Source organism: Sciurus carolinensis, chromosome 1, assembly GCF_902686445.1.
Source record: "Sciurus carolinensis chromosome 1, mSciCar1.2, whole genome shotgun sequence".
Classification (NCBI taxonomy): Eukaryota; Metazoa; Chordata; class Mammalia; order Rodentia; family Sciuridae; genus Sciurus; species Sciurus carolinensis.
Window position 1 is genome coordinate 104,622,874 of NC_062213.1, and position 23,265 is coordinate 104,646,138.

Genomic DNA, 23,265 nt, shown 5'->3' on the forward strand with positions numbered 1-23,265 from the left:
ATACTGTGTAAATAGTTGTTATACTGTGTTGTTTAGGGAATAATGACAAGAAAATAAGTCTGCACATGTTCCATACAGATGCAGTTTTTTTCTATCTACAGTTGGTTGAATTCAAGGATGTAGAAGCCATGGAGATGGAGGGCGATCTATAATTCCTTTTTCCCCTTAGTTGGGGGAGGGGGAAAGAGACACTTTTGGATAGACTGAAAGAGCTATCTTCCATTACAGCATTCTTTATAACCCTAGTCACTTCATTAGTTATGAACAAAGTAATATGTTTGCTATGCCCTGATTTGCTCAAATACTTGATATATTAATTTAAAAGCAGATTTATTCAGCTTAATCATGTTTACTAGCTTAATCTAGTTTTCAGAGTTTTAAACACTCATCAATTGTGCAAGTAGAGTTAAACCAATGACCTATAAAGAATGTAGTATCTGTCAGTACTTGGGAAGGAAACAGAAACTTGAGAGCATAGAAACCATTCATATTTGAATAAAACAAAGAACATTTTGTGTTTTCCAGATTGAGGGCTCTATATGCTATGAAGCAGATCCCAAAAGCCCTTGTTTTCAGGAATGGAGGTAAAGGAGATATGCAAGGGTGGGGGTAAAAGGAGCCTTCCAAATGTGTGGCTGCCTGCCATCTAGGACTTTTTCTAGACTTATGGCACATAGCTAAAAGTGCAAGCTCATATTTCAGACTCCCTGGGCTTGAAATCTATTTCAACCATTGCTTTGAGAGCTTCGTCTATTACTTATCCTAAGCCTCAGTTTCCTTGCACATAAAAACCAAATTATATTGTTATATTGTGGTCACATACAAATAGGTAACAACATATTCCACTATTATGTTTAATTATAATGCACCAATAAAGAAGGAACAACACAAATAAATAAAAAATAAAGGTAATGGTAGTAGTATTTACCTACAAGGTTTATTGAAAAGATTGAACAAGACACTGTACATAGAGCATTCGTATGCAGAACATACCCAGGAAGAGTTGGCCATTGCCTTCTTACACTTGTGGACCTCTGAAATTCGATCCTTAAAGAGATAGGATCCTCATTTATTCCTTGATGTGTTACACAGTAATACAGTCTGTCTGCTGTAATATGTGTTCTTAAGGCACCAATTAGCTCATTTGTAATTGCAAGATCGGGGAACAATGACAGTGTAACATGGAAGTTGTGCTGGTTCACACGCTTTTTTCCAAGGCAAGGAGAGTTGAAATAGCAGAGAAGAATAACAACTTCAGTGGAATAGGCTCAGCATGACTTCCAGTTTGATTTTTTTCTCTTTAATTTTAAATGAATATCTGCACTTGGGGCTCCCTCCTCAGAGAAGCACATCCCAGGTTGCACTTACCTATGCCTACCTTCACAGCAACCCCACTGGCTCCCAGCAGCCAAAGCCTGAGTGTCCATCTTATTATTTTTGTGCATTTTTAATATTCTCTGAAGCAGCTTCTGGTCCTACTGAGCTGCCTGCCTTGGTTTCCAAGGTACCAATTACTGTTTGTGTTGGTAGGCCAATTACAAAGTCACACCGGTTTTGAGTGTTTGTCCTTAACCCTATTTTTTTTCTCCATAAACCCTCTTACCTTAATTATATGATTTTCCAGACTGAGGTCTTCCAAGAATGCATATATGATGTGCATTTAACAAATGCCCAATTGCTTTCAAGTGCTGCAGAAGACAGCAGCAGGTGAAACAAAGACACGTAAAGGAAAGGAACAAGGCCACATTTGGGCAGCATGGATGAGTTGGGCAGAATTCCAGGCTGCAAAGCTGGCTCCTCACCCAGGAGGCTCTGAGTTCTGTAGCCTATGAAAGAAGCTTCCAGCCCAGGGCACTAAAATATGCTGGTTAGGTCCTGACCCTGTCTGATGAGGTAGAAACAACACCTTTTCTTTGTATTTCTGCCTGTGATGAAGAGGGTATAGTAGCATGCGTTAGCAAAATGCGTTTCCGAAAAAATCTTTCTCTTCACCTTTTGTTTGTTCAAAAGCATTTGTTCATGGAAATATATTTTGATTCTCCCTGTTTTCCCCAGGTTTGCATGGTTCCTACCTCCCTTGAATTCCTGTGACAATTTGATCCTCTCTATACTGAAGTCCTGCTTACACTCTGCTTCTTATCATTAAAAAGGTGTGTGTGTGTGTGTGTGTGTGTGTGTGTGTGTGTGTGTGTGTGTTTCACCTCAACTTAATCATACTTTCCTTGAAGGTGTTATGGGGCACAACTTAAGAACAGACCGATCACCACTGAGAAGTCCAAATTTGAGAGTCTTTATTAAGCCGGTCAGCTGACTGTCTCACACAATGCCCCAAAAAATGGCTATTGGGAGAACAGCCCCAACCGCAGGGTTGTAGGGGTTCTTATACCAAAAATCACATCAATCATAAGTGTCTGTTGCTATGATTCGAAATTACAAATTAACATCATGAGATCATCGACAGAGGGGTAAGTGGGTCACCTAGGTACAAACTAAAGAATGGTTACTAACAACCACACAATTACCGTTTACATGGTACATTGGTTAGGAGCAATAGGGATCAAAAGAGAGCAATTTTTGATTACATAAGAATTGTTATTTTGTATTGTTAAACATGTCACACTAAGTAACTGATGATGAGTACAGGGACGGGGTGTTCCCATGGGAGAAACTTATTTCCTACATAACATGGCGTCTCAGAGCAAAATGGAGTCTGTTCAGTCATTTCCCTTAGAGTCTGGCCTGTAACATTCTCATGGAGCCAGATCTGTCAGCCCATCACAAAGGCAGGGACTTTATTACTTCATCTCTTTATTTCCTCCACATTGCCCAGCACCATGTCTTTCACACTGTAAGTGCTTTAATAAATGTTTACTAAATGAGCAAGTCCTCCAAAAAAAAATTGGTTTTCATTTGTGTGCTTCTGCAAGGAGTGCCTGACAGAAGTGCACTGTGAATTCCAAGGCAGTGGTTGGAAGACAAAGTTCTGCCTTAACATTTTGCTGTAGCAGGAAACTATTCTGGGAAGGTAAGGACCAAAAACCAATGTAGGAACACCTTATGTGAAATATTTTATTCATAATTTTAAAAATTAATAAGCAACAGACAGGAATTATTTCATTTGGCTGCTCTGATAGTTCCTGCTTCTCTTTCCAAGTCTCTGGAGGTTAAACTGTTTCCCAAGGGAATACCAGTTCAGAACAAACCTCAAGGTTATTCTTGCTCAGATAAAAAACTTACAGACAGAGGGCAGGGTTCTGTGTTGACACCAGGGAAACATGTGGGCCTGGGGGTGACAGGGATGGGCCCCGCTGCTTTGACAGAAACACTCAAGCTCCTTTGTCCTGCTCCTCTTGGTGAGCATCCAGATAGACCTGGTCAGTGTCCACTGTCTAGTCCCCTTCTTCAAATTTTAATAATGCATAAAACAGAATTTTAATAGTGAACTTAACTGAAATAGCTACAGATGAAAATATTTATGGTATAAAGTAATATATGAATAGCCTTTATGGATTATATAATATTCAATGTTTCATCTGATCCCAAAGTCACCCTTTGAATTTGTTTGCTAGGGCAGTTATAATAAAGTGCCACAAACTGTGTGGCTTACATAGCAGGAATGTATTGTCTCACAAAGAATCTGTTTCATCCCTCTCTTTCAGCATCTGGTGGTTTGCTGGTAATCTTTGGTGTTCCTTGGCTTATATATCACCGCTCTCAACCTCACGTGGTGTTTTCCCTGAGTGCGTGTGTATCTATCTGTATTCAGATTTCTCCTTTTTAACTTAAATTTTAAATTTTATTTATTTTTGAGATGGGGTCTGACTATGTGTGCCAGGCTGGTCTTGAAACCCTGGGAAAAAGGGATCCTCCTGCTTCAGGTTCCTCAGTACCTAGACTATAGGCCATGATGTCCAGTTAAATTTTCCCTTTCTATAGGACACCAGTCATATTGTATCAGGGGCCTACTCTACTCCAGGTTTACCTCATATTAACTAATTGTATCTGCAATGACCCTTTTTATAACTACAGTCACATTCTATGGCACTAGAGGTTAGGACTTCCACATATGAATTTGGAAGGGATACCCATAAACTATAACACTTTCATAAGACATAAAGCAGGAATTACTGCCATATTAATTTTACAGATAAAGAAACAGTTCCAAGGAGATGAAGTAATTCACCCAAAGTAAGTAAAAACCCTGTGTCACAAATGCAAAGCTGTAGTCGGGGAGAACCACACGCTGCCTCTCGCTATGAGTTCGTCTAGCTGTTCACACCTGGAGCAGTAAGAACTGAGGCTGCACTGAGGTGCAGGGAGGGGAAGTGGTCAAATGTGGTCTCTTTTTGGAAGCAATTTAGCAGATGCCCTATTAGCAAGAGCTCTACTTGTTGCCCCTATGGGTGCACCTCGTGAGGGCTTGACCTCCCCTCCCCAGTAATTGTTTACTCAAGTTGTTTCTTGTAAGTCTGTTGTTTCTTCCTGGTGGGCCCATTCTTGGGCCAAGGGGAGCTGAGTACAATGCACTTATTCAGAGTAGAAAGTAAAATGCTCTGTACTTCCTTTCTCTATAGCATCATTCTTTGCCACCCTGTGCCTTTCTTTTGCCTGCCTATTGAGTAACCCCAGTGTGGGTGTGGGGAGTGTGTGAATTACCAGCAGTGTGACTGGGGACAGCTGCCTGAGGTAGCACACATCAGGGCAGGCAGCAATGGGCAAGCTTCCCAGGAATGACTTTGCCAACCCACCCACTTTGACCTTCTGCTCTGCCTGAGTCACTCTCACCAGCTTACGTTGGCCCCCTCTTGGAGCATGGGTTCCCCTAGGCAGGAAGAAGGGACACACCACACTGCCCCACCCTTGGGGAGCAGTGTAGGAAGTAGCTGAGCGCAGATTTGGGAGACACGTTCTAATCTGAGCTCTGCCAGTTGCTAAGTGTGTGGCTTTAGAAAAGAAGCCTAATCTCCCCATGTCACTTCCTCATCTATAAAATAGAGATGATAAATTTGTTTACCTCATAAGGTTAGTGAATGGATAAATGATAGAAGCTAAAAATGGTGTTTGGAATGACACATCTGCCATGGGATTCTAACACACTGTAGATATAAGCAGGACTTCCTTACTGGTTTATTTTATTTCCTAAGTGTCATTTGCTAATCTGCTAACTAAAAACTTTCAGGATATATACCAAAAAGTAAACAGTGGTTGTTCTGGATGATGGAATTTCAGGTGATTTCATTGTCCTATTTTTGACTATTTATGCTTTCTAAACTTCCTGTAGTACATGTGTTATCTTTTTTAACAAGAGAGCAAAAGCCCACTGAGGACCTAAGGGTGCAGTGGACTAGATGTGAGTGGGTACAAAGTGGAAAAGATGTGACCATTGTCCTTAGTGGAGTTAAAGTCCACAGAAAGGAACAAGACAGACAAATGATAGGAGGGGTGGACTGTGATGCTAAGTAGGCTTACTGGTTTATTTTTTAAAATTCTTTACATATTCTGATTGCAAATTGACTATATAAGCCCAGTCTGCGATCAGTTCATCTCAAGTGGCACTGGGTATCACAGAGAGGTTACTGTTAGTCTTACCCTGACGGTCTTAGAATATGGTCTTCTCTGGTCTGAAATAGGAAATTAGGATGATAGTGTCACGTACAAGGGGAACTCCTTTAATCTAGCCCAGGGACCCAGGGGGATGTGGATGGAATTGCTGAGATTCCTTTCTAAGGTCCCTATCTCTTGGAAGGGGCTTAGGAGGAATAAAAAATTGGGATGCCTTATGTAGCATATCTTGCACATGACAGATGTGTATCAGATCTCGAAGCAGCTTGTCAAATGAAATGAAGTAATTTCCTGTTTCTTTGTCTTTCTTTCCATAGTGTTATTAGCATCATCGTTATTCTGGCTGGAGCAATTGCACTCATCATTGGCTTTGGTATTTCAGGTATGTGATTTCCTGCATTACTATGATCCATCCATTCACCCTCACACCCTCACTATTAAACTAATCACTCAGTGTGATAGCGTAGGAAGAGCACAGGGCTTAGACACAGAAAACTTGGGAACAGAGCACTTGTTCCCTTATTGTATTCTCTTCGCTATACTTATTTAACTCCTTGGACCTTGCCTCATCATTTTTAGAATGGAGAAATAATGGCCAGCAGTAGTCAGATGAGAGAATCAAACAAGAAGTTTACCAGTAGTCCACTTACCAGTAGTCAGTGCTGAAGATGTCATTCTGAGATCATGGGGAAAGTGCTACATCTGAGCCATTCTATCAATGGTTGACCTGGGTAGATGATTTCCTTGCAATGCAGCCTCAGCTGCAGTATTAAAGAATACCACTTCTTGTTACACAGAAGTCTTAGGTAATAAGGAAACAGATCATGACTACTGTACCATGTAGAAAACAGATGCCATGGTGGCATGTGTGGTTAGTTCACGAAAGCAGTTAACGGATGTCCACTGCGGGAAGTCTTCTCTTTCCTCCTCTGTGCAGGCCATCTCACTGAAACACCTTGTCTGGATAAAGTTTTAATTACGATGCTGAGCTTGTTAGGCTAGGAGCTGTCTTCTTTGAGGCCAATTGTTTGCTCTGTTTCCCATAAACCACCTGACTTTGGCCAACACATTTATTCTAACCTTGTGACCAAAGCTGTCTCTTCATAACTCTTAGTTTCTATATTTCCAGCTGCACTCCTCTCTGTTACTCTCCTTCAGAGATGTGCAGCCCCCAAATAGTGGTCAAAAGGCCTAAACTAAGAAAACTTGCTGTAAGTGGGTTTTCCCAGAAATGACATGAGCACCCTTCCCCACTTTATCATCAAAAATATATATTTTGTCTTTTTCTACACTTTTATTGGATAACACTCTGTTGATTTGTAGAAATTCTTTACATATTCTGATTGAAAACTGACTATATATGTATTACCAAATTTTTTCTATTCTGACTTGCTTTCTCACGCTCTGAGTAATCTTTCAAAAGACAAAAGTTCTTAAAATTTTTTGCTCTTTTAATATAGTATATATTTTATTAGTTTGTACTAATACATTCTCATATTACAAAGTCAATTTAGTGGGAGAATCATCCTTTTGATATTTGAATCCTCTGACCGCAAACAGAACTATACCTTTAAAAAAAAACTGTGGATAACAGAAGAAAAGACAAGTTAACAACATCAAAAATTTCTTTTTTTACAGGTGGACATTGAAGTAGACCTAATTCAGTTTTCTCTTTAAAAGCCTCCAAAGACAAAAAACAGCTTAAAATCTAACTGCAATGAATTTTTAAAAATTGTATCCTTAGCTACTTGTCTCTGGCACCGTTTTCTGTTTTCTGCTGCTTTGATGCAGGTTCTTCTTTGCTTGTTTCTTCTTTTGCTTTTTTCACTGGTCCAGCTGTACCATTTTCATCATGTTCACTCTAACTATCAAATTTCGTTTTCTTGCCCTGAAACCGTACTTTGTCTTTAGCAGATCCAGACTGGGCAGTTTTATCACCCTTTTCTTTTGGCTTCCATTTGTTTAGGGATTCTTGTTGGTCTTCTATGATTTTTTTCAAAGCTGCCTTTTCTACCTCTCCTTTTAGTACTTCCCAAGTCACTTCTTTGTTCCTTAATAATTGTAGGTTACTATTGTTTGCATCTTTGGCTTTATCCAGTGTTTCCTGGCTTTTTCTTTAAAGAGAATAATTCCCTTGTTTGCTCCTCTAACAAGTCTATCCATTTTATTTTTTCACCATGATTTGATAGAAGGATGTACAGATCTTCTCCATAGGTCTGATTTCTAAGTTGTCCCAAAGTTTCAGCAAACATCCAGTCTTTTCTTCTAGAGATTTCATTTCAGCATCTTCTACTAACTTTTGTTTTTCTTCTTGCTCTTATTTAGTTCTTAACTTAGCTTCCACTTCATTTTGCTTTCTTTCTTCTCCATCTTCTTCTTATTTCTTTTTTTTTTTTTTGCAAAGTAATCTTCCTTAAAAAGTATTAGCAGATCTGTCTTTGCACTTTTGACCAGGGGTCTATACAAACTTCTTAGCAGAGTCAATGCTATCAAACACAGCAAATATTGATCCCTTAAATGCTTAGTGCAATGCTCTTCTCTCTGAATATTCAGCAGTTGACCTTTATCTTCTAGTCATTCTTTTATGTCACTAAGGGTTGCATCAATTGGGAAGCCTTTAATATAAACAGATCTGTTTTTTATATCATTTTTATACTCATCGGTCACTTCTGGGAAGGGTTTGCTTGAAGATCTTCTGATCTAAGTTTTGTCTTCACTGATTTCCATAGCTCTGCCTTAGATTTGCTCAGCTTCCACTGTTACAGTAAAGTGTGTTGTTAGGTGTTTTGCCTTGATTTGATGACAGATTTTGGCATTCAGAGTCACCATTTTTTTCATTATCACCATTAAAAAGCCATCGTGACTATCTTCAAGGTCCAGGCCCCACAGGTTGCCTCAGGCTCACTAACAATGACCGAACGTCTCCACTTGACTAAGAAGTTCTTAATTGTATCTCAATTTATTTTATCACCCTTTTCTTTAACAAACTTAGAGGGCTTTTTTTTTTTTTTTTCCATCTGTTTAAGAAATTTTTGCTCATCCCAAGGTCAGGAAAATTTTCTTCTGGGTTAAATTGTGAAAGATTTGTTGTTTTACCTTTCATGTTTATACCTAGGAACCATTTAGAATTAATTTTATGGTATAAGATTCAATTTCTCTATGTGGCTTTCTAGTCAATTTAGCACCATTTATTGAAAACACAGTCCTTTTCCAACTTCTCTCCAGTGCCAGTATTGTCATAAATCAAGTAGGTGCGTGGATCTATTTTCAAACCTGCTAATCTGTTTCATTCTTAGAGAGATGCTCCCTGTCTTATGATGGGGTTACAGCCCAATAGATCCTTTGTAAGTTGAAGTATCATAAGTTGGAAAAAGCATTTAATACACCTAACCTATCAAACAGCATAGCTTAGCAACAGCACACTGTAGACTACCAGCTGTTTGCCCTCCAGTGGCCACCTGGGAACTGTTCTGCCTGCTGGTGCCCATCATGGTCACAGAATATCATACCACTTATCAGTAGCTCAGGAAAAGAGAAAAACTCAAAATGTGTCATATGATTTTTACTGACTGTGTTTTGCTTTTTTTTTTTTTTTTTTTTTTTAGACTTCATTGCAATAAAGTCTAAAAATCACAAATTGAACCATCCTAAGTCAGGACTGTCTATAATCCTTTACAATTCATTTTCCTTTCATTTATGCTATTTTATTTCTTTACTTATTCCTAATTCCTAATTTTGGTCTCTCTCTCTCCCAGTTCCTTCTTAAACTAAGTTGATAAGTTTTCAGGTATTATTAGCTTTACAGAGTTTTCAAAGAACAAGTTTTGTGTTTATTTATAATTCTTTGATTTGTTTCCCTGTTTTACTAATTTTGACTTTTTGTCTTTATTAATGTTCCTCTTCTTACTTCATTTTGGCTGTCTTTTAATTCTTTTCCTAATATATTAAAATAAGCACTTCATAAAAAGGCATGTTCGAAAAGTCAATAAATAGCTTTTTTACTATTGCCATTCGGTTTTTCAAAGTGTTTACCAATTTACTTTTAGCTAGAAGTTGATGAGCGATCCTGTGCTCATGTCATCACCAACACTGGGTATTGTGGAATCTTGTGGCCTTAATTTCTCTTTCCTAGTGACTGAAGAGACTGAGTACATGTTCAGATGAGAAACATAATGTAGAGTGACAGAGAGCCCACAAAGACTATGTTCCGCATGGTTCCATGTATATAAAGTTCAAAGACAAGCAAAAGAATCTCTGCTTTTAAAAGGTAGCATAATGGTTATTACCTCTGGGAAGGAGTGAGTGGGTAGGACATGAGGGGGACCATGAGGGAACTGCTAGGAGGGTAGCAAAATTCTGTTTCTTGGTGTGGATAGGGTTATGTGGGGTGAAGTCATAATTCTTCAAGCTGTACAGTTATGATGTGCAGTTTTATATCCATGAATTATACCTAAATACAGATTTACATATGAACAAATTTTTATAAATGTGTGTGTATTTATATGTATACATACACATAAAGGTATATATTCTTTATAAAGAAAATGTTGATTCATAAAGCAAATATTTGAGAGTAACTTCTAAACAAATTAATGCTAAGATACATTTTGGCACCTTCCTCACTAAGGCTTAACTCTTCCTAAATGTAATTTTCCCTATTCCTGGTCTTATACACCAACTTGAATTAAAACCCTAATGTTTACCCTTTATTCTTTGCCTTGGTGACTAAGGCTTCTTGAGCCTAGGGCTAACTAGTTTGGCATTAGAACACTCATAGAGTTGTTTATCTTTGTTGTTAGTTGCTATGACTACCCTAGCAAGAATTTTCACATTGCAATGACTTTTCTGAATCAGTCAATACCTTTTCCTGTTGCATAGTTATATCATGCTCAAGTACTGATAACAACCTCAAACACTGAGCTCAGTTTGAGTGCAGAGTTGAACCCTTAAGGATTTTTTGAATGAATGGGTGGATGAATGGATGGATAGAATGGGGTAGAAGAATGAATATATAGAAATTATAGTATATCTGGTAGTGTACTACCAACAATATTAAAATTCTACTACCACCAATTTCACAGGATGAAAGCTGATTATTTTGGATAATATGAGCCATCATTAGATTAATAGTTCTTAGTTGGATTTTTTTTTCAATTTTCCCTATTAAAAAGGCCATAACCTTTACCAGAGATCATCATACTTTAAAACTTTAAATGAATTCAATAAACCTTAATTGGTTTAATGTAAAACACATTGAAATTAAGCAAATAACATTAAATAGATGATAATGAGAATATCCTTTGAACCCTTCGTTTGTGCAACTTTGTGTACTGAATAATTGCATGTATTATTTGATTTACTATGATTCTGTGTTCACAAAAAGAGGGGATAGATATTATTACTATGTCCAGATAATAAATCTGTGTAAAGTCAAATGCAGTTGGAAAGTAGGCTATGGTTTCAGGTTCAGGTACTTCCAGAACCCACACTCCCACCTGCCCCTGCAAACCAATGATAATATCCACACTGAGAATGGACCCCATAAAACATAAGATGCATTTAAGGTGAATTGTTTGGAAGAGGGGTTGAGGAGCTCCCTGATTAAAGGACAGCAATCGTGGATGACCCTTGGAGAAGGAAGGAGATAATAGTGGAAAGGCTCCCGGCCACATTTAGCCTAGTCACTGTGTTATCACTCACTCACTGGTGACTTTGAACGGCTCCGTATAGTGGAAAAGTTTAAGAGTCAGTGATGTACCAATCTCTGGTCTGACAACTATAAATCCTTTGGGGTGTAACTTAACTTTCTAGAATCAGTTTCCTTACTGGGAAAACAGACAAGGTCATTGGGAGAATTAAATGACAGTGCCCATAAAGCATCTGACATGTGTGTGATAAATGGCTTCCATTGTTACTTACATTGACACCATTAATGCTATTAATAAAAGTTTACTATTAGTAATACATTCATATAACAACTCCTAGGAATTGCACAATTTCCTGGTCGCATTACGGCAGGCCTCCTTTGAAACTGGGGAGGTTAAGGCAAGAAGTCACAGTACGCTTTCTCCTAAGCCAGTGTGGGCATTACACAAATTATTTAGAAAATATTTGAGCTTTATTACATTTACTTTATGATTTTTAATTTTTTTTATTGATTGATTAATTATAGTTTTGGGGACTAAACCCAGACCTTGTCCATGCTAGGCTATCACCCTACCAGTGAGCTACATCCCCAACCCTATTGATTTTATTTTTAAATAAAGTAGGAATATCTTTTGATGGCTGGTCCTCTATATATTTCAATAATATGAAATATATTGGTTTTCAATAATATGTGGTAGAAGGAGCACAATCTTAGTGCCAGACAAGACTGGTTTTACCTTGTCTCTACTTCCTGCTAAGTATGGGACATTAATCAAGTCATTTAACCTCACAAAACTTTTTCCTTATTCATAAAATGGGTATAATAATCATTCTTAGCCCTCACGGCTTAAAATGAGTCACCATAAATAAAAAATTTGCTAAAACATTCCTTTCTTAACTTCCTGGAACTCTGATCTGCTATCTTTCCAAATGATTATAGTTCATGGTTATTGATATCAATGATTTAAGGTTTAACATGGCAAGTTGAGGTTCTGTATTAAGCACTTTCCTTGCATTCTATCATTTAGTCCTCAGAAAGCATCCTTATTTTACAGATGAAAAAAATTATGGAAGAAAGAGGTTAGAAAACTCGTCCAAGATCATATCTAATAAGTGGCAGAGCTGGGACTTGAACCCAGACAGCCTGATGCCCATGTCATACTCCCAGTCACCATGCTCTACTGCTTCCCTACTAATTTAGTCAGCTTTTTCACTGCTGTGACCAAAAGACCTGACAAGAACAATGAGAGGAGGAAAACGTTTATTTGGGGGCTCACAGTTTCAGAGGTCCAAGGATAACCAGCTCCATTCCTTGGGGCTCAAGGGGCGGCAGAACACTATGGTGGAAGAGTGGTGGAGGAAAGCAGATTAGGACATGGCCACCAAGAATGAGAAGGGAGAGAGAGAGAGAGAGAGAGAGAGAGAGAGAGAGAGAGAGAGAGAGAGAGAGAGAGAGAGAAATGCTCTGCTCAACAAGGGCAAAATATAAGCCCTAAAGGCTTGCTCCCAATGACCCACCTCCTCCAGCCACACCCTACCTGCCTTCAGTTACCACCCAGTTAAGCCACATCAGGGGATTAATGTACTGATTAGGTCAAACCTTTTCTAACCCAATGATTTCATCTCTTTCTTGCATTGTCTCACACCGAGCTTTTGGGGGACGCCTCATATCTAAACCATAACACTAACATTTTCCTTTACTAGGCTTGGCCCAGTATCCTTTCTAGTTGCTTCTAACATGAGCAGTTGCTACTTCCAGTCTCACCTCTTCTTTGGCAAGAGTATCACTCACAGGTGCTACCCCTGGCTCCTCTGGTGCAGGCTTAAACCTTCTATTTGCCTCAGTAAGCCATGTACAGTGGTGCCCATCTGGATGACTGAGTTTCAGCAGATGCTGAGTGGCCATCTGCTGAGGGCTTCTTGCATGTTCTCTAAGCTATTGGAACACAGTTTTTCTTACTGAGCCATGTTAAAGGACACCTTATTTCCCAGGTTTTACCCTGTGCTGTTAGGAACCGCAGAATCATAGCTTCTTTACAGAAATTCTGGGTTACCTGTACTCATACTCTCCAAGGTATTCCTGCTACCAGTGAAGAACCAATTGAATAGTACTCAACCCCTGCAAAAACTGACATGCTCAGATTTCAGCTTGCTCCACTTTAATGGTTCCTGCCCTTACTTTACACAGACAAGAGCTGTGTTAGTAATTTTCCTTCATGAGCAGAATAATTCATTTTCAGCTGTTAGCTGTCTTCCAATTCTTAGAGTCTTATGCAATTTTAGAGGGAAATGAAGTACTTTAAATCTATGTTCATTTAACAGAATTTTTTAATCAATACTTAGCATTCTCTAACCCATCTCCATAGGACCCTTTTATCCTTTGGCTGACCAAATCACTTAAGAGCCTTTGGCTGCCCATGGGCCTAAATAAACTTATCAGGTCAAACTGCATAAAGCTCCTTGAGCTAATTTTTGTTTACGAGTCTGAATACAGACTCCTTTTTTGTAAGAATATACACATGTTGTTTGCATATTGAATTTCACTTTATCACTTTTGAGCATCATTCATTCATTTAACAAGAAAGTTTTTAATGGCTGCTTCTGTATCCAAAGCAATGGCTAGGTTCGTGTGGCGTTTTAAAGTTCTTACTGGCTTTTATTCCTATTCTTTATTTGATATGGGGGAGAGATTTAACCAACATAACACTTATTCCATCTGCCACATCATTAATGCAGCCTTAAATGACTAGAACTTGCAGCAGGTCCCCAGGGCACTCCACAGCTGCCTTCTTTTAATCACTAATTTCTCCAGGAGATATTTCAATGGATTCCCTACCTGTGGGCTCAAGGCCAACACATTAAAATTAATTCAGCAACACAATTACCAAACTAAGATATGTCATTATCATTTCATTTTCTTCATAAACCATGCTAATCATGTATTTTTTCTGAAAAATAATTTTTCAGTTCAACTTTAATGGCACTTTATAAACTATAATCAGATTTACTCCCGCTCTAACATAGTTACATGTGCTCCATGATTTTGAGAATTTTTGTGTATTTTTATTGCCTTCTTTTACACTGACTCACATTTCCCCAGAATTTAGATGTGATAATTCTGCCAAATGTTCTTTACTCTTGCAGTGGATAAATTTTCTAAAATAGTGCTTTGATTTTGACTTATTCCCATTCATTTATTCATGCCCTCAGCAAATATTATTTTTCTCTATAGAAACATAGCACAAGGCACTATAGGACCTATAGATATAACTGAGATAGTTTTTGCCCTTGAGAAAGCTTACAAATTAGTACAAGATATAGACCAGAGACATGGTAAAGGAAGAGAGCCACCATGATAAAGGTAAACATGAGTGTTAAGAGAGAGTAATGAGAAGAATTTACAAATTTTATCTCCATGGGCTAAAAGAAGGTATTAAGAAAGGGCTGCATCTGAACAGGTCTGAATATCCAAAGAATATGGATAACCAGCGATAGGGAAAAAGTAGGTGCCAGATGTACAAGGTGTGAAGGTGTCTAGGGGATGGTACAACCCAGGCCAGCCTGGGATGCCTTATCAGTCTGTTAAGTAAGAATAATTGAAAAGCAAACTGAATCTTTAAAATCAGTGTTCAAGAAAATGCTAAGGCAAGAGATGTATGTGTTGCACTCATATTACTCAGCAAAAACTTCATATTGTCCCCTTTCATAATTCTCTCCCAAATCTGCCACATGAATGGCCATGCATGGCAGCTGCTCCCAAAATCTTTCTCCCATGTCCTCAAGCTTCCAAAACATTCTTCCAACCTCACCTATGCACATGTTTCTGTTTCCCTTGCCTTTTACTTGCTATAATTTTTCTTCTATCAGTAGCTCTGTTCTTCTTATGCAAGAAATCTATCTAGTTTAGCTTCTCCAGTTTTCTCAATCATTACCCTTGTCTACTTTATAAAGGTCTAGAATCTGACAATTCCAAGTCCAAGCTTCACATCCAAACCACTGAAGGAGCCTCTGAGTAGATTCAGTTAAATTAAGTCACATCTGTAGGTGTCCTCAGACAACAGCTTCTAGTCCACAAAGAATAGCTGGTTCATCTTTCCTCAACGGGGTGGATTATAGGCTGGGCCACTGGAGAAGAGGCAATGCCACATAGCTGGCACGATAATTAGTATTTCTACTGCTGGCATATTCCTAGAGGAGGGGGTGGCTTCTATCTTTGTCAAAAATCAACTGAATTAAGTTGATTCATTATGCCATAGCTAACACTATAAGCCCAACCTAGTTCTTAATCTTCATTATGCCTTAGTTTCTTCACCATTCAAATGGAGATGAAGTACCAGTACTTTAGAATGTAGTCTCTTCAAAATTACTAGACATCTTTAGCTCATATGAGGTTTCGCTTTGTGCCACTTCTGGTTGACTAAGAATAATAATACCTATGTGTATAGTTATGGTTTGCAAATCAAATTCACATCCTTTTTATTTGATCCTGACAAGAACCCCTTAAGGTAGGTGAGAAAGATATTGTTACCTCCATTTTTCTGGGAATCAGAGGGGCTACATGACTTATTATTAAGTGGCAAAGTCAGATTTGATGTTCAAATGAGAATGAGACTTGAATGAGAATCTTCAAACCCCAAATTCAGTGTGTTTTCCTCTTACTGCCTCTCAAGGTTTGGGTTGATTGGTCTTACAAACGCTATTGGGTATGGAAGATATGCTGTAGATACCAAAATTATTGCATTCCTGTTCTTTCTGTTCTTGTCTCCCTTTTTTAAAAAAATGCCCTTCCTGTTCTTCTGTATTTCTAATTTATCACAGAAATCTCTGCTTGGCTTTTAGTAATAAAGGGTTTGGCTGTAGAAGTCCCAAGTCTTCCCTGGGTATTGAGCCTTTCCTCCTGAATTGCAGGGAGACACTCCATCTCAGTCACTACCTTCACCTCAGCTGGAAACATTGGAGAGGATGGAATCCTGAGCTGCACTTTTGAACCTGATATCAAACTTAATGATATCGTGATACAATGGCTGAAGGAAGGTGTTGTGGGCTTGGTCCATGAGTTCAAAGAAGGCAAAGATAATCCTTCAGACCAGGATAAAATGTTCAGAGGCCGGACATCTGTGTTTGCTGATCAAGTGATAGTTGGCAATGCTTCCTTGAGACTGAAAAAAGTGCAACTTACAGATGCTGGCACCTACAAGTGTTACGTCACCACTTCCAAAGGCAAAGGGAATGCTCACCTGGAATATAAAACTGGAGGTGAGTTGCTTTGGTAGAGAGGAAAAGAAAGTACCAAAAGATACTTGAGTTGAAAAGCATGAATTACTGATGAACTACCATGTTGTCCTCACAAATGACCATTATCAGACACATCCCTCTGAGCTCAGTTAGTAGCCTTTTTTTTCTCTTTTATTTTATTGTTTTTATTTTTACAGACTGCATTTTGATTCATTGTACACAACAGTAGCCATCTTGTCAAGATCCACATCAGCTCCATAAGTAGTCCACTAAAATATTAGAACTTGAAATCTTTTGCTCTTGGTTCTTTCCATTTCTGAATTTCCAGGTATATTTCCTAAGATAGTTTACCAAAATAAATATAGTCTCTTTAGGATAGCCCTTGCTATTGCTAATAAGAGAATTCTATAATCTGATTGGGGATGTTACTATGCCAATCATGCCCAAGCCCATATTTGAAATGAGTCCTTCTAGAGACAGTGGAACTTTAGCAATAGTTCAAAGGGAAATAACCCAAACAAAATTGTCCTATAAACTCAATAATACCCTCCCAACGAAATTGCCCTTTCTTGCCTACCCAATTTAATAAATATTTTCTGAATTTATACATAAGGGACTCAGATAGATACAGTGAGGAATGTGGAGATAATTTATAAAACGAAGGTAACTGTCCCTCCTTTTTCTGAGCTCCTAGTGGAGATCTATAGAGTTGAAGGGCAGGGCAGGGATAATAATCAGTAAAGCGTATCATATGCTTAAAGCAAAAAGAAGTAGAGCGATTCATTCAGGAGAGGAAAGTAAACACCATCAGTGATCAGTCATGTTGATTGTATGTATCTCCTACCATGATAGGATGAGAAGGGAACTTTACCTTTACAGTCTTCCTCTCCAAAATTTGTAACCTCAGTCTAATCATGAGAAAACAGACAAGTTCCAGTATAAGGGCATCCTACAAAAATACCTGACCAGTACGCCTCAAAACTGTCAAGGTCACAAAAAACATGGAGAAAATGTCACAGACTAGAAGAACCTAAGAAGACAGAGTGACTAATAGCATCACAATATCCTAGTCACGTTCCTGGAACAGAAAAAGATGTCAGTGGGAAAACTGGCAAAATGCAAATAAAGTCTAGTTTTAGTTAATACCAATGTACCGGTGATGGTTTCTTGGTTTTGACAAATGTACAATGTTTATTTAAGATGTTAACACTGGAGGAAACTGGGAGAGAGTATACAGGATCTCTCTTTGTACCATCTTTTCAACTTTTGCGTAAATCTAAAATTATTCCAAAATTAAAAGTTTATTTTTACACATGGGTAATAGTAGATATCCATAGGATTATTGTGAGGATCGAATGAAATAACAGCTAGGATAGACTGGAAGAAAATACACCCTTAGGAAATTGTGGCTCACTGTTTTATACACTTCAAATTCCATGTCATCTCCTAGGACCTGTTCTCTACCTGCTCCAAACATGTGAGTCTTATCTCCCCAGTGAGGGCAAAATAAAGACTTTCTTTTCACACTTACTCAGCACTAGTCCAATCCTGGACAAAAGAAAATGTTAAATAAATTAGTAAATTGTGTCTTGCCATTTTGACATAATTAAAAAGTTCAGGCCCTAACATTTTTTCTACAAGTGTCTGTTTGCCTACAAAAAGAGGAAAATTAGTCTTAATCTCAAAGTGTAGTGACTCTTAAGTGAGGAGAATTATCTTAGAAAAAAATGCCCATTTCTGTCCCTGGATACCAGGGCTATACAGTCTCTATCTTAAGCAAACACCAAGTCCTCACGATGACAAAGCTTGTGAATGGAATGTCTGTGGGTGATAGGTGAATACTGTTTGTTTCTCCCCCACTACCCCCTAACTTTATCCTCCAGAAAGAAATATACATAAAATCCAGAAGGTTGGATTCCACAGGTTCCTGGGAAAATGTCCCATTGCCCTAAGAAATGAGATTTTCTATAATCACTGGAGCTTCTCTTACTAGAGAACATTGCTGAAACCATAATATACCTGGAACTTAGGTCCTTGGGGTTTGTGATACTGGCCAAATGGATGTCATGTATAGCACCACTATGAGCAAATTCCAACTTTGACTTTTGTACTTTTTAACCTTTGACTCTGCAGCCTTCAGCGTGCCAGAGATGAACGTGGACTACAATGCTAGTTCAGAGAACTTGCGTTGTGAGGCTCCTCGATGGTTCCCCCAACCCACAGTGGTCTGGGCATCCCAAGTTAGCCAGGGAACCAACTTCTCAGAAGTGTCCAACACTAGCTTTGAGCTGAACTCTGAGAATGTGACCATGAAGGTTGTGTCCGTGCTCTACAATGTCACCATCAACAACACGTACTCCTGCATGATTGAAAACAACATTGCCAAAGCCACAGGGGACATCAAAGTGACAGGTGGGTTGATTCAATGCTTCTTCCTTCTGTGAGTCTGGGGATCAAACCTAGGGCCTCACACAAACTAGACAAGTGTTCTACACTGAGCTCTAGCCCCAGACCTCTCCATGCTTTTTGTGTGGGTTTATTGTGGGGAAAATAATGTCTAAGTTAAAATTCTATTTCTTTAACAGATATGTTATGCAATAGGGTACAAAAATCTCTAGTTCTTTTCACTGAGACCTTGATCACAGTTCCAGGTGGGATTGCATTATGTAATACAAGGCCTAACATAGCACAATATTTATAGTATTTATTTAAAGAAGACAATGAGGTTTCATCTTGTATGTGTTCTCATTGACTGGTTTTCTGGAGACCAGTGTTTAGAATTCTAAGGCTCTGTCCAATGTAATAGGACTACTTTGGTATAATAGTGGGGTAGTGATGATTATTTGATATATCTGGTTGATAACAACATTCTAAGTTTTCCAACCTGCCTTTGAGAAAGCTTTGAATCTGAAGACTAATGGTCTAGACTCTGACTTCATTTTATTCAGCCCTCATGGGACTGACTCATAATCTTACTACTATTAGTCCAGAATTCATCTGAAATCCCTGGATTGAACTGGCCTCCTAGCACCCCAGCCCCACACCCTAACTTCCTGCAGTACTTGAATGCATAAAAACCTAGACTTGAGCTAGTGTCAGGAAAATGCACAGACTAAATTATGATGTTTCAGAACATCCCTCCTGGAGCTAAATTGAATTCAAACTGTAGAGGAAGGAGTTTGTCAGGAGAATTGCTATCTATATCAAGCCTGGAACTAGGCAGAAAATATCTTGCTCATTTTAAGAGCCCTGTAAATGTTTGCTGAATTTAACTGACTAAATCTCATTCATAACAGCTTATATTTTTATTTAAAATTATATATATGAAAAAAAAATCTATGGGATGGGTGAAAATATTTGCAAATCATATATCTCATAAGATGTTGATATCCAAAATATATAAAGAACTCCAATTACTCAACAATTAAAAAATCAAATAACCAAATATTAAAATGAGTAAGGGATTTGAATAGACAGTTTTTCAAATATGATGTACAAATGCCCAAAAAATGCATGAAAAGATGTTTAACATCACTGATCATAATAGAAAGGCAAACTAAAACCACAATAAGATATCACCTCACACACTCATTAGGATAGCTACTATCATACACATAAGAGTTCCAGAAAATAACAAGTGTTGGTGAGGATGTTGAGAAATTGGAATTTTTATTCACTGTTGGCAGTTGTAAACTGCAACCATTATAAAAGACTATATGGAGAGACTGCAAAAATTTAAAAAATAGAACTATTATATGATATAGCAATCCTATTTTTGGGTATACATTCAAAAGAACTCAAAGGATCTCATAGAGATATCTGCATACCTATGTTCATAATAGTATCATTCAAAATAGTCAAGATGTTGAAGCAAACAAAAATGTCATTGATGGATGAACGGGCTAAAAAAAATTGTGGTGTATATATACAATGGAATAGTATTCAGCCTTTAAAAAGAAGGAAATCAGCTGGGCATGGTGGTGCACACCTGTAATTCCTAGCAACTTGGGAGTCTGAGGGAGGAGAATCACAAGAGGTCATCCTGGGCAATTTAATGAGATCCTATCTTAAAATAAAAATGAAAAGGGCTGGGAGTATAGCTTAGTGGTATAATATCTCTACCACTGAGGCATTTAGTTCAATCCCCAGTACAAAAAAAAGGAGATCCTATCACATGGTATAGCATGTATGAACTTTCAGAAAGTACATTATGCTAAGAGAAAGTAGTTGAAAAATACTGTATAATTCTACTTATATGAGGCATCTGAATTAGTTAAACTCCCAAAAACCACCAGAGGTGGGAGGGAGGAGGTAGGGAACAAGGAAGTTGATGTCTAATGATATAGAGTTTCAGATTTTCAAGATGAAATAGCTCGAGAGATCTGTTTTACAACAATGTGAATATAAAAAAACTGAACTGTACACTTAAAAAGAGTTAAGATGGTAAATTTTTAACTACCTTTTTATCTAATAAAAATATATGTGTGTGTGAGAGAGTTATTGAAGAACAAATTGGGGACTATCCTGGTTAGGACTCTCTTGGCTATCTACAACAGAAACTATCTCAAATAAGCCTAAGTTAAAAAGAAGGATTTATTCAGAGTCCTGGGTTGTTTCATGGAACTAAAGATAAAAGGAACACTTGACTTCATTCAGAAAGAGCTGGAACCAGGAACTGAAATTGTACTGGGATTCTTTGTCTCTCTTTTCAATGTGATTCTCTCTTTACTCTCACTTGTTTTAGTCTATGTGGGAAAATACGGTTACCAAAAACTCCTATATTTAAAAATCTCTGGCAGTTGAGTGAATAACCTGACCGAACCCCAATCTATCAGTGCCATTCCACATTCCCAAAAAGGACCGACTGGGTGGATGTGGGTAAGCTGACCATCTCTAGACCAGTGAGGCAGGATCCGATGGAAGGCCTGACCAGAGCGGAAGGGGAAATGAACCACTGGCTATTTTAAAAAATGCTGTTGACAATAGTATCTCAGTTCAAATCTTAATAAAAAACTCCACAATGTTTAAATTAATGCCTTTTGGTAGAAGAGGCAATAACTATACACAAAATAGAGATTGAGAACACCTTGTATTCAGTGAACAGGTCCTCTTTTTCTTATATGCTTATCAGATACATTGGAAGAAGACTTCCAAGTGTCAGTACTAGGATAAGCTGGGTTATTGAAGAAGAAGGAAAAAAAAAAGGTCTTGGTAGAATAATAAGACTTGAAAGGTCAGGAGCCTATGGCAATGGTCCAAGGGAGAAACTATGAGTATTTTAACTGGAGCAATAGAAAGAGAAAAAAGAATCAAAAGATACTTGAAATACTTATGTTTGTGATTTTTTTTTTTTTTTTTGATACTGGGCGTTGAACCCAGGGAAATTTTACCACTGAGCTACATACATCCCCAGCCCTTTTTATTTCTTATTTTGAGACAGGGTCTCACTAAGTTGCTGAGGGCCTAAGTTGCTAAGGTTGGCCTCCAACTTGTGATCCTCCTGCCTCAGCCTCCCAAGTTGCTGAGCCATCCCACCATGCAAGAAATACAACTTTTGATAGCTCAAAATTAAGAAATAACAGAATTCCTTCTTGTTATGCACAGTGTAGAAACTCCATACATGTTTTTGAAATAACTGAATGGGGTCATAGGATGTAAATCTCATGTTCTCTAATGATAGTGGTAATTTAAGTCATTCATCCAAGAAGTATATATTGTGCGCTAGGTATGTTCACAGAACTTTATTAAAGCCCCATGTGACACTGAGATTAATAGTACAAATATAATAAGAAAAGTTAATCACAGTATAGATGTGGTACCTATAGGAAAGAGTTGTTAATTATTACTGTAGTGAATCAGTAAGTAAGGCAAAGTTCAAGTTGGGTTATTGAAGGAGAAGAAAAATGGTTTTGATAGACTATTAAGCCTTAAAGTCAGGAGCCTATGGCAGTGGTCCAGGGAGAAATTATGAGCTTATTAAGTGGAGCAGAAGAAATGGGAAAGGAAAGAGAGAAGAATCAAGATACCTGAAGAAAACCATCTATAGGCCTTGGTGATGCAAATGTGAAAGTCCAGAGAAATAAATCAAGATGGATTTGATATTTCAATCCAGGATATTTAGGAGATTGGTAATGCTACCAGCAGAAAACAAAACAAAACAAACACAAACACAAAAACAAATAAATGAAAACAGAAGCCACATGTATAGGAAGAAGATGAGGGTTTTAGAGATGTTGAGCTTAAAACATCCATGATGTGCCCAGGAAGAGATGTTCAATGGTTAACACATTACCCAGTACATGATAGGTTTGGGGGAGAAGCTACATCCCTGCTCGCTGTATTTCCTTCTATGAAAAGGGATCCTGTGTATGTAAGAGATTATATTTAACATATGTGAACTTTTTAGCCTCATTCTTCCTCCCTCTTTCACTCCTTCCCAGAGAAGGAAGAAATAATTTATCCGATGGATGAGTACTTTACGAGACCCTGGACATTCGTAAATTAGCTCCTTCTTTTCCCCTTTCTCTTCAGTTAACTCTCAGGAAGTATATATTCTGTTCTTGTTCCTCCAAGCCATCAGTGTTTCAGGGGTAGACTCTGTGGTACAAAAGGAAGCTGGCCTCAGTCTGATTTTGTCTATCACTAGGGAGGAGTCTGGACTATATCCCACTTGCTTGCCTACAAAGCACCCTGTTTATTTTCAGAATTTTGGCAATAAAAGTGATATTTTGGACTTCCTTAATCTAAAAAAAGATTGCTTGGTTTTAGAGCAAGGCTGGGAAGAGGGTGTTATTTTTTTGAACTCTTTGGATTACCAACAGT

At 38.1% G+C, this 23,265-nt stretch overlaps 1 protein-coding gene across 5 annotated transcripts in view; it reads left to right on the forward strand.

Moving 5' to 3' along the window:
- The window catches only part of Vtcn1 (V-set domain containing T cell activation inhibitor 1), a 185,525-nt gene that overhangs the window by 157,218 nt on the left and 5,042 nt on the right, over positions 1-23,265 (forward strand). For 3 of the 5 annotated variants that reach the window (XM_047559828.1, XM_047559824.1, XM_047559826.1), the window contains 3 exons: positions 5,880-5,944; positions 16,117-16,464; positions 18,577-18,855. In XM_047559828.1, the coding sequence (XP_047415784.1) occupies positions 5,880-5,944; positions 16,117-16,464; positions 18,577-18,855 (692 nt within the window). Of the gene's footprint in view, positions 1-3,659; positions 3,745-5,879; positions 5,945-16,116; positions 16,465-18,576; positions 18,856-23,265 lie in introns of all 5 variants that reach the window. The other 2 variants (XM_047559827.1, XM_047559825.1) reach the window with 2 other exon arrangements.